Genomic DNA, 12050 nt, shown 5'->3' with positions numbered 1-12050 from the left:
ATATATAACCATATAACAATATAACAATTACAGCACGGAAACAGGCCGTCTCAGCCCTTCTAGTCCGTGCCGAACACTTACTCTCACCTAATCCCACTGACCCGCACTCAGCCCATAACCCTCCATTCCTTTCCTGTGCATATACCTATCCAATTTTACTTTAAATGACAATACCAAACCTGCCTCTACCAGTTCTACTAGAAGCTCATTCTACACAGCAACCACTCTCTGAGTAAAGAAATTCCCCCTCATGTTACCCTTAAACTTTTGCCCCCTAAGTCTCAAATCATATCCTCTTGTTTGAATCTCCCCTACTCTCAATGGAAAAAGCCTATCCATGTCAACTCTTTCTATCCCCCTCATAATTTTAAATACCTCTATCAAGTCCCCCCTCAACCTGCTACGCTCCAAAGAGTAAAGACCTAACTTGTTCAATCTTTCCCTGTAACTTAGGTGCTGAAACCTAGGTGACATTCTAGTAAATCTTCTCTGTACTCTCTCTATTTTGTTGACATCTTTCCTATAATTTGGTGACCAGAAATGTACACAATACTCCAAATTCGGCCTTACCAATGCCTTGTATAATTTCCCAACTTCTATACTCAATGCTCTGATTTATAAAGGCCAACATACCAAAAGCTTTCTTCACCACCCTATCCACATGAGATTCCACCTTCAGGGAACTATGCACCATTATTCCTAGATCACTCTGTTCTACTGAATTCTTCAATGCCCTACCATTTACCATGTATGTCCTATTTGGATTATTCCCACCAAAATGTAGCACCTCACACTTATCAGCATTAAACTCCATCTGCCATCGCAGCCCACTCTTCTAACTAGCCTAAATCTTGCTGCAAACTTTGAAAAACTACTTAATTATCCACAACACCACCTACCTTTCAACTGATCTGATTTGTCATAATACAAAATCAAGAGACAGGACATTAAATAAATTGGATTGCTAGTGGTGTGCTTCAAAATAAATCTTTGATATTTGATGTATGGTCACACTCTGCTAAAATGGACTGGGGATGCTTATTTTCCCAAGTGTATAGTTAACACATTAAAAAAATGGACAGGAAAAAACTCAAAAAACTTGGAGTGAATGCATGCCAATTACAAACACTCTGATTCCACTGTCAGGCTGAACATCAGGATGTCAACATTACTTGACGGGAGTTTAGTTGCAAAGACTTCAAGTGGCTCAAAGGTCTGACGTTGGTGGGGAGGGGTGGTGTTGGGTGAGTAGAAGGTGCAGGGGCTGAGAGTTGGAGCAGGGTGGATGAAATAGATACTGGCTGAACATTAAAGAGAAAGGCTTACGACTGGCTTACTTTCATATTCCATCTTTACCTTCTTAATCACAAATAAGAGAAAATCTGCAGATGCTGGACATCATTTTTGCAAGCGAAACAAGAGCTGCACCTTCCCCTACACCACCTCCCTCACTACCACTCAGGGCTCCAAATATCCCTTCCAGGTGTGGCCTCGTGTATCAATGAGACCCGACGTAGATTGGGAAACTGCTTCACTGGGCACCTATGCTCCCATCGGCCAGAGGTAGCGGGATCTCCCAGTGGCCACCCATTTTAATTCCATTTCTCACTCCCATTCTGACATGTCAGCCCATGGCTTCCTCAACTGTCATGATGAGGTCACACTCAGGTTGAAAGAGCAACACCTTGTATTCCATCTGGGTAGCCTCCAGCCTAATGGTATGAACACTAATTTCTCAAACTTCTGTTAATGCCCTCCACCCTCACCATTCCTCATTCCCATTCCCATCCTTCACCTTACCTCCTTACCTGCCCAACACCTTGTGTTTCTTCATCCCCTCCTTCCACCCTCTTACTCTGACTCGTCATCTTTTTTTCTCAAGTCCTGATGAAGTGTCGGCCAAAACATCGACCGTACTCTTTCCCATAGATGCTGCCTGGGTTGCTGAGTTTTACCTTAGTGACTTTCTGGTTACCTCCTGTTAGTTTTTAAAAGCTTCCCAATCTACCTGCATATTAAAGTCCTCCATGACTGTTGTGACATTGCCCTTTGGCATGCATTTTCTATCTCCTAGGCCACATTGTTTATTACTGTTTGGGGATCTGTATAGAACTCCAATCATGGTTTTTTTTTAAACCTTTCAGTTCCATAGCTCTATCCATAATGATTCAACACCTTCTGACCCGATTTCACTTCTTTCTAATAATTTCATTTAATTTATACCAACAGAATAATGCTCCCCCATTTGCCTTCCTGCCTATCCTTTCGATACAGTGTGTATCCTTGGACATTGAGGTCCTAGCTATAATCCTTCAGCCATAATTCAGTGGATGCCTACATCATCAAACTTACCAATTGGCAACTGTGCTACAATCTGCCTTATTCTGTATAATGCGTGCATTCAGATACAGTTTTGTGTTCATCCTTTTGAATTTTGTCGCACCATGCTCAACTTTTTTATACCTAATTTTGCCTGAGGTCTTAGCAACATCTCCAATAACCATTCAGCACTCTGGTTGGCATTCCCCTGCAACTGTAACTTAAACCCCACTGTGCAGCGTTAACAAACCTTCCTGCTAGGATGTTAGTTCCCTTCCAGTTCAGGTGCAAGCCATTCCTTCTGTACAGGTCCTGCCTTCCCTGGAAGAGCGACCAGTGATCCAAAAATCTTATGCCCTCCCTCCTACACTAACTCCTTAGCCACTTGTTAAACTGTATAATCTTCCTGGTTCTTGCCTCACAAACATGTTGTATGGGTAGCACTCCTGAGATCACAACCCTGGAGGTCCTGCCCTTTAATTTAGCACTTAACTCCCTGTAATCCCTATGCACAACCTCATCACTCGTCCAACCCATGTCATTGGTACCTACATGAACCATGACTTCTGACATTTCACCCTCCAACTTAAGAATGCTGAGGACTTGATCTGAGATATCCCAGACCATGGCATATACCATCCAGGGATCTTGTTTTCGCAAACAGAACCTTCTGTCCCTTCCCTTAAGTAGCAAATTCCCTTTCACCGCAGCATGGCTCTTCTTCCCCCTTCCTGTTTGAGACACAGAGGCAGACTCAGAGTCAGAAACCCAACCACTGTGACTTTCCGTGACTTTCCTCTGTTATATCATCCCCTGACAGTATCCAAAGTGATGTTGAGGGAGATAGCCATAGGGATACTCTGCACTGGCTCCTTAACCCCTTTCCTCTTCCTGACTGTCACCCTGTTTCTTGTGTCCTTTACCTTGGGTGTAATTACCTCTCTCTATGTTCTATCTAACACTCCTTTAGCCTCCTGAGTGCTCTGGAGTTTGTCCAGTTCTAGCTGCAACTCCCTAACAGTTTGTTAGAAACTGCAGCTGGATGCACTTCCTGCCGTCTTAGTAGTCAGGTATACAGGAGGTCTCCCTGCCTTCCCACATCCCGCAAGAGGAGTGTTGCACTGTCCTGCCTGGCATCTCTACTTAGCTGAGCAGATATAGAGCATAGAAATCTACAGCACATTACAGGCCCTTCGGCCCACAATGTTATGCCAACCATGCAACCTGCTCTAGAAACTGCCTAGAATTCCCCTAGCACATAGCCCTTTATTTTTCTAAGCTCCATGTACCTATCTCAGAGACTCTTAAGGGTCTATTGTAGCCACCTCTGCCACCTCCGTTGGCAGTGCATTCCACACACCCACCACTCTGTGTGAAAAGCTTACCCCTGACATCCCCTTGGTACCTATTTCCAAGCACCTTAGAACTATCAACACATACAAACATGCTGGAGGAACTCAGCAAGTCAGGCAACATCCGTGGAAACAAGCAGTCAGCGTTTCGGGCCAAGACCCTTCGTCAGGACTTTGACAGCATCTGCAGTGTAGTTTGTGTTTACCTTAAAACTATGGCTCCTTGTGGTAGCCATTTCAATCAATGCCCCATCTTACACACCTCTATCAAATTACCTCTCCTCTTGCATTGCTCCAAGAAGAAAAGGCTGGTCACTCAACATATTCTCATAAGATATGCCTTCCAATCCAGGCGATATCCTGTTAATCTCCCCTGCACTTTACATAGAACATAGAACATAGAACATAGAATAGTACAGCACATTACAGGCCCTTCGGCCCACAATGTTGTGCCGACCTTCAAACCCTGCCTCTCATATAACCCCCACCTTAAATTCCTCCATATATCAGTCTAGTAGTCTCTTAAACTTCAATAGTGTATCTGCCTCCACCACTGACTCATAGACAGTGCATTCCATGCACCAACCACTCTCTGGGTGAAAAACCTTCCTCTAATATCCACCTTGAACTTCCCTCCCCTTACCTTAAAGCCATGTCCTCTGGTACTGAGCAGTCGTGCCCTGGGGAAGAGGCACGGGCTGTCCACTCTGTCTATTCCTCTTAATATTTTGTACACCTCTATCACGTCTCCTCTCATCCTCCTTCTCTCCAAAGAGTAAAGCCCTAGCTCCCTTAATCTCTGATCATAATCCATACTCTCTAAACCAGGCAGCATCCTGGAAAATCTCCTCTGTACCCTTTCCAATGCTTCCACATCCTTCCTATAGTGAGGCGACCAGAACTGGACACAGTACTCCAAGTGTGGCCTAACTAGAGTTTTATACAGCTGCATCATTACATCGCGACTCTTAAACTCTATCCCTCAACTTATGAAAGCTAACACCCCATAAGCTTTCTTAACTACCCTATCTACCTGTGAGGCAACTTTCAGGGATCTGTAGACATGTACCCCCAGATCCCTCTGCTCCTCCACACTACCAAGTATCCTGCCATTTACTTTATACTCTGCCTTGGAGTTTGTCCTTCCAAAGTGTACCACCTCACACTTCTCCGGGTTGAACTCCATCTGCCACTTCTCAGACCACTTCTGCATCCTATCAATGTCTCTCTGCAATCTTCGACAATCCTCTACACTATCCACAACACCACCAACCTTTGTGTCATCTGCAAACTTGCCAACCCACCCTTCTACCCCCACATCCAGGTCGTTAATAAAAATCACAAAAAGTAGAGGTCCCAGAACAGATCCTTGTGGGACACCACTAGTCACAACCCTCCAATCTGAATGTACTCCCTTCACCACGACCCTCTGCCTTCTGCAGGCAAGAAAATTCTGAATCCACCTGGCCAAACTTCCCTAGATCCCATGCCTTCTGACTTTCTGAATAAGCCCACCATGTGGAAACTTGTCAAATGCCTTACTAAAATCCATGTAGATCACATCCACTGCACTATCCTCATCTATATGCCTGGTCACCTCTTGAAAGAACTCTATCAGGCTTGTTAGGCACGAACTGCCCTTCACAAAGCCATGCTGACTGTCCCTGATCAGACCATGATTCTCTAAATGCCCATAGATGCTATCTCTAAGAATCTTTTCCAACAGCTTTCCCACCACAGACGTAAGGCTCACTGGTCTATAATTACCCAGACTATCCCTACTACCTTTTTTGAACAAGGGGACAACATTCGCCTCCCTCCAATCCTCCGGTACCATTCCCGTGGACAACGAGGACATAAAGATCCTAGCCAGAGGTTCAGCAATCTCTTCCCTTGCCTCGTGGAGCAGCCTGGGGAATATTCCGTCAGCCCCCGGGGACTTATCCATCCTAATGTATTTTAACAACTCCAACACCTCCTCTCCCTTAATATTAACATGCTCCAGAAAATCAACCTCACTCATATTGTCCTCACCGTCATCAAGTTCCCTCTCAGTGGTGAATACCGAAGAGAAGTATTCATTGAGGACCTCGCTCACTTTCACAGCCTCCAGGCACATCTTCCCACTTTTATCTCTAATCGGTCCTACCTTCACTTCTGTCATCCTTTTGTTCTTCACATAATTGAAGAATGCCTTGGGGTTTTCCTTTACCCTACTCGCCAAGGCCTTCTCATGCCCCCTTCTTGCTCTTCTCAGCCCCTTCTTAAGCTCCTTTCTTGCTACTCTATTTCTCAATAAACCCATCTGACCCTTGCTTCCTAATCCTCGTGTATGCTGCCTTCTTCCACCTGACTAGATTTTCCACTTTACTTGTCACCCATGGTTCCTTCACCCTACCATTCTTTATCTTCCTCACTGGGACAAATTTATCCCTAACATCCTGCAAGATATCCCTAAACATCGACCACATGTCCATAGTACATTTCCCTGCAAAAACATCATCCCAATTCACACCCGCAAGTTCTAGCCTTATAGCCTCATAATTTGCCCTTCCCCAATTAAAAATTTTCCTGTCCACTCTGATTCTATCCTTTTCCATGATAATGCTAAAGGTCAGGGAGCAGTGATCACTGTCCCCCAGATGCTCACCCACTGAGAGATCTGTGACCTGACCCGTTTCATTACCTAATACTAGATCTAGTATGGCATTCCCCCTAGTCGGCCTGTCAACATACTGTGACAGGAATCCATCCTGGACACACTTAACAAACTCTGCCCCATCTAAACCCTCGGAACTAATCAAGTGCCAATCAATATTAGGGAAGTTAAAGTCACCCATGATAACAACCCTGTTGTTTTTGCACCTTTCCAAAATCTGCCTCCCATTCTGCTCCTCGGTATCTCTGCTGCTACCAGGGGGCCTATAGAATACCCCCAGTAGAGTAACTGATCCCTTCCTGTTCCTGACTTCCACCCATACTGACTCAAAAGAGGATCCTGCTACATTACCCACCCTTTCTGCAGCTGTAATAGTATCCCTGACCAGTAATGCCACCCCTTCCCTTCCCCCCCCCCCATCCCTTTTAAAGCACTGAAATCCAGGAATATTGAGAATCCATTCCTGCCCTGGTGCCAGCCAAGTCTCCGTAATGGCCACTACATCATAATTCCATGTATGTATCCAAGCTCTCAGTTCATCACCTTTGTTCCTGATGCTTCTTGCATTGAAGTACACGCACTTTAGCCCTTCTACCTTACTGTAGTGGTGTGCTACACGCAGCGCTGAAATAATGACACGGAGTTGCTTAGCTGCAGTTGCAAAAGAGCTTTATTCAAACTTTGCGGCCTCGCTTTAAAGCCTTCCTGATCCCGCCCTCCTCAGGCGGGAATGCTGTAGGGGCGCGTATTCACAGTCTCGTCCCACACGCGGGCTTTTCCCCTTGCTGGTGAAGCAGACGGCACCCTCTTTGGGACCTGCCTCAATGCCGGCGCGCGCCGCTTTGTGAGCCGGTTCGAGTGCGCTCGGAAGTGGGTCGCCACATAACCCCCCCCCAGAACCGGCGATACACCCCCCAATGTCCACAGTCTGGGTCGGACTCTGTTTGGGAGGTCTGCCTCTGCGCCGCGGTGCCTGAATCTCCACCGGCTGCGCCAAGTCCACGTGGGCCGGTTTGAGTCGGTCCACCGTGAAAACCTCATTTTCCCCACAATGTCCAGCACGAATGTGGACCCGTTGTTTCTGATCACCGTAAACGGCCCCTCGTAGGGTCACTGTAGCGGTGCCCGATGTCCGCCCCGTCGTACAAAAACGAACTTACAGGTTTGCATGTCTTTGGGTACGCAGGTCGGGTTCTGCCCATGTTGCGAAGTGGGTATGGGTGCCAGGTTACCGAGCCTCTCACGTAGTCTGCCCAGGACTGCTGCGGGTTCTTCCTCTTGCCCCCTTGGGGCTGGTATGAAATCTCCTGGGTCGACCAGGGGTGCGCCGTACACCAACTCGGCCGATGAGGTGTGCAGAATCCTCTTTGGGCGCCGTGCGGATTCCAAGCAGGACCCAGGGAAGCTCGTCCACCCAGTTAGGCCCTTTGAGGTGGGCCATGAGAGCCGAATTCAGGTGACGGTGGAAACGCTCCATTAGTCCGTTCGACTGTGGGTGGTAGGCAGTTGTGTGGTGCAGCTGTGCCCCCAAAAGGCTGGCCATAGCTGACCACAGGCTGGAGGTGAACTGGGCACCTCTGTCGGAGGTAATGGGCCGGAACCCCAAAGCAAGATATCCTGGTGGCAATCAGTGCCTGGGCGCAAGATTCGGATGTGGTGTTGGTGAGCGGGACCGCCTCTGGCCTTCTCGTGAACTGGTCCATGATAGTCAGGAGGTGTCGCACTCCTCGCGACACTGGCAGGGGGCCCACGATATCCACATGAATGTGGTCGAAATGCCGGTGGGTGGGGTGGAACTGCTGCGGCAGAGCTTTGGTGTGCCGCTGCACCTTGGCCGTCTGACAGTGCATGCATGTTCTGGCCCATTCACTGACCTGCTTGCGGAGTCCGTGCCAAACGAACCTGTTGGCTACCATCCGGACGGTTGTCCTGATGGAGGGGTGCGCTAAGTTGTGAATGGAGTTGAAAACGCGCCGCCGCCAGGTTGCCGGGATGACAGGACGGGGTTGCCCAGTGTGACATCACAGAGTAGGGTCCTCTCATCCGGGCCTACAGGGAGGTCCTGGAGCTGCAAACCAGAGACTGCAGCCCTGTAACTAGGGATCTCCTCGTCTGCCTGCTGCACCTCCGCTAGTGCATCATAGTCTACCCCCGGGACAGGGCTTGAATGTTAGGGCAGGAGAGGGCGTCCGCCACAACATTGTCCTTTCCCGAGACATGCCGGACATCCGTCGTGTATTCGGAGATGTAGGACAGATGTCGCTGCTGGCGGGACGACCAGGGGTCGGATGCTTTTGTGAACGCAAAGGTAAGCGGTTTATGGTCCGTGAATGCGGTGAAGGGCCTACCTTCTAAGAAGTACCTGAAATGCCGGATTGCCAGGTATAGTGCCAACAGTTCCTGGTCGAAAGCACTGTATTTGAGCTTGGGTGGTCGTAGGTGTTTGCTGAAAAACGCCAGGGGTTGCCAGCGACCCTCGATGAGTTATTCCAGCACTCCACCGACTGCCGTGTTGGATGCGTCCACTGTGAGGGCGGTAGGGACGTCTGTTCTGGGGTGCACTAGCATCGTGGCGTTTGCCAAGGCTTCTTTGGTTTTAATGAAAGCGGCGGCGGACTCCTCGTCCCAGGTAATGTCCTTGCCCTTACCTGACATCAGGGCGAACAGGGGGCGCATGATTTGGGCAGCTGAAGGGAGGAAGTGGTGGTAGAAATTCACCATACCCACGAATTCTTGAAGGCCTTTGATTGTGTTGGGCCGGGGGAAATGGCGGACCGCGTCTACCTTGGCGGGCAGAGGGGTTACCCTGTCTTTAGTAATCCTGTGGCCCAGGAAGTCGATGGTATCAAGTCCGAGCTGGCATTTGGCCGGGTTGATTGTCAGGCAGTATTCACTCAGTTGGGTGAAGAGTTGACGGAGGTGGGACAGATGCTGACGACTGCTGCTGGCTATGAGGATGTCGTCCAAATAGATGAAAGCAAAGTCTTTCTATTTATTGGATCTGGCTTTATTCCATGCACTTCTTTCACTGCTCTATCGCTCCGGGTCCCATCCCCCTTGCAAAATAGTTTAAACCCTCCCGAACCATGCTAGCAAACCTACCAGCAATGATACTGCTCGCCCTCGAGTTCAGGTGCAACCCATCCAATCTGTACAGGTCCCACCTTCCCCAGAAGAGATCTCAATGGTCCAAAAATCTAAAACCCTGCCCCCTGCACCAACTCCTCAGCCACGCATTCAACTTACATCTCCTCCAATTCTTACCATCACTATCACGTAGTACTGGCAGCAATCCTGAGAACGCCACCCTTGAGGTCCTGTTCTTCAACCTTCTGCCTAGTTCCCGAAACTCACACTTCAGGACCTCATCCCTCTTCCTGCCTATGTGCCTTCCTGCCACAATAATTTCTCTATTGTGTCCACATACTTCCTGTAGTGAGGTGACCAGAACTGAACACAGTACTCCAAGTGGAATATAAGGAAGAGTAGGAAAAACTTTGAGCTTTTCTCTCTCTTTCTCTTTGTGAAGCCTGTCTTTGCTGAAGTCTCAATGAGGTAAACTCTTAATATCATCACTCCATATCCACTCAGACAATGGCCACTGCACTTGCCCTGCCTTCCTTTAATTTGCTCTTACTAATTAATCCCAAATACCGATTAGCCACTGGTCAAATCTCCTCTCCAAAATTCCGATGTTCGAATAGGCCACTGGTCAAAAGCTCCTTTGTGCTGCCCTGAACAGCTCCTGCCTTTTATCCTCGGGTGGTGGACCTGATTGAAATCTCCTCCTCTCCAAACTTCTGCTGTCCCGATTGGTGCTGGTCAAAGTTCTACTATACTGCCACGAACTGCTCCTGCCTTTTATCTTCAGGTGGTGGACCTGATTGAAGTCCCTTCCTCTCCAAGCTTTCAATGTCTGGATTGACTGCTGGTCAAAGCTCTTTGGTTCGAGAATGTGATGGTTGAGGGATAATAACTGTTACTAAACCTGGTGGTGTGAGTCCTGAGGTGCCTGTACCACCTTCCTCAGGATAGTACATAGTGACATATGCGTTCTTTGATTATAAATTTACTTTATAATCATCCTGCATCCTGTTAATGTTCCATTGTAACTGTCTGTCTACTTATGAAATTGGATTATCAATACTGTATGAATGAAATATGAGTGGTCATTATAATGTGCCTTATCCTCTAAATTACTGAACTGAAACTAGATAAACTCTAACCCAATCTATTGATCTGAAATTGTAATGATTAAGAAATGGATTCCTTGCATTATTTGTGATGTTATTGCCTGCTCCCAAGTCTCTTGACTGCTTCAGTTATGTAAATGTTTTGTCTCCTGTCAGATACTGATGCATTTATTTGTGTGGCATCCTGCAGTTGTGTAAGGTAGCTCTTGTGAACATTTGGCTTTTTTTTTCCTTTTTCCATATGGTAACACTGAGATTTAGAAATCATTGGTCTTTTATTACATGGTACCTAGACTTGACTACTATGATTTCACTGTGGCTTGGGAAATAGGGCAAATTGTATAGTTCTGGATTTTTTTTTAGGTATTTCTACATTAGATCCAAGCCCCATTTTCATTTGCAAAATGTACATCACCACTATACTATCCCCAAGTTCCCGCAGTTGCAAACTGGATACATCTATTTGTTTGAGATGTAATTTGTTAAAAGTTTTAAATAGAGAATTGTTTGTCTTCTGAATGAAGATGATGCTGATAAATGTGCCATTTATCTTGCAGGTTTAGTTGACGAAGCCATTGATACCAGGTCCTTATTGGATGCTTCTGAGGAAGCCATTAAGAAAGATATAGACAAATGCAAAGTAGCAATGGCCAATGTACAGCCTCAGATGCTGGTGGCTGGAGCAACAAGCATTGCTCGTCGGGCAAACAGAATCCTTTTGGTTGCTAAAAGGGAAGTTGAAAACTCAGAAGATCCAAAATTTCGTGAATCAGTAAAGGCAGCATCGGATGAACTAAGCAAAACAATTTCCCCCATGGTAATGGATGCTAAAGCTGTAGCTGGCAACATTTCAGATCCTGGTAAGGGATGACTATATTTTATCACCTACTCTACATTTAACCAGACTTTTGAGAGTACATTTTTCTTATTGAAGATTTTATTCATAAAGAGAGCAGTTAAAACCAAAGTTATGATTAATAGTCAATTAACTTTGATAGGAGATTCTGATTGCATCTAATTTTTCTCCATCAAAACCATGTTGATAAAGGTTTCCTAAATTTGGATACCATAAATCTCAAAATTTAGAGACAGAGTTAAACAACACAAAAATGGGCCCTTCTGCCCAACTTGTCATGCTGGCCATGGTACCTGATTGATCTCCTCCCATTTGCCTGGATTTGTCCATATTCCTCTAAATCAAGGGTTCACAACAGTTTTTATTCCATGGACCCCTCCCATTAACTGAGGGGTCTGTGGACCCCAGGTTGGGAACTCCTGCTCTAAACCTTTCCTATCCATGGACATCTCTAAATGTCTTCTGAATGTCATAATTCTACCTGCATCTACCACTTCTTCTGGCAGCTCATTCTGAATGTTCAACATTTTCTTTGTGGAAAAACTTGCTCCTCCACATATCCCCAATAAATCCTTCCCCACTCATTTCAATGCTGCTGGGCTTACCTGTCCTGGGAAAAAGATTGTGATAATCTATGCTGCTCATGGAAGTCCCCATCTATAAATCTCAAT

At 46.6% G+C, this 12050-nt stretch overlaps 1 protein-coding gene across 2 annotated transcripts in view; it reads left to right on the top strand.

The window, feature by feature from the left end:
• LOC140714433 (vinculin) overlaps positions 1 to 12050 on the top strand; it is a 306627-nt gene that overhangs the window by 235355 nt on the left and 59222 nt on the right. For both annotated transcript variants that reach the window (XM_073025728.1, XM_073025729.1), the window contains exon 16: positions 11081 to 11383. In XM_073025728.1, coding sequence (XP_072881829.1) covers positions 11081 to 11383 — 303 coding nt within the window. The remainder of the gene's footprint in view (positions 1 to 11080; positions 11384 to 12050) is intronic.

This window comes from Hemitrygon akajei, chromosome 21, assembly GCF_048418815.1.
Source record: "Hemitrygon akajei chromosome 21, sHemAka1.3, whole genome shotgun sequence".
NCBI classification, from domain to species: domain Eukaryota; kingdom Metazoa; phylum Chordata; class Chondrichthyes; order Myliobatiformes; family Dasyatidae; genus Hemitrygon; species Hemitrygon akajei.
The sequence above is the reverse complement of the archived record's forward strand: the minus strand, read 5'-3'. Positions and strand labels throughout refer to the sequence as shown.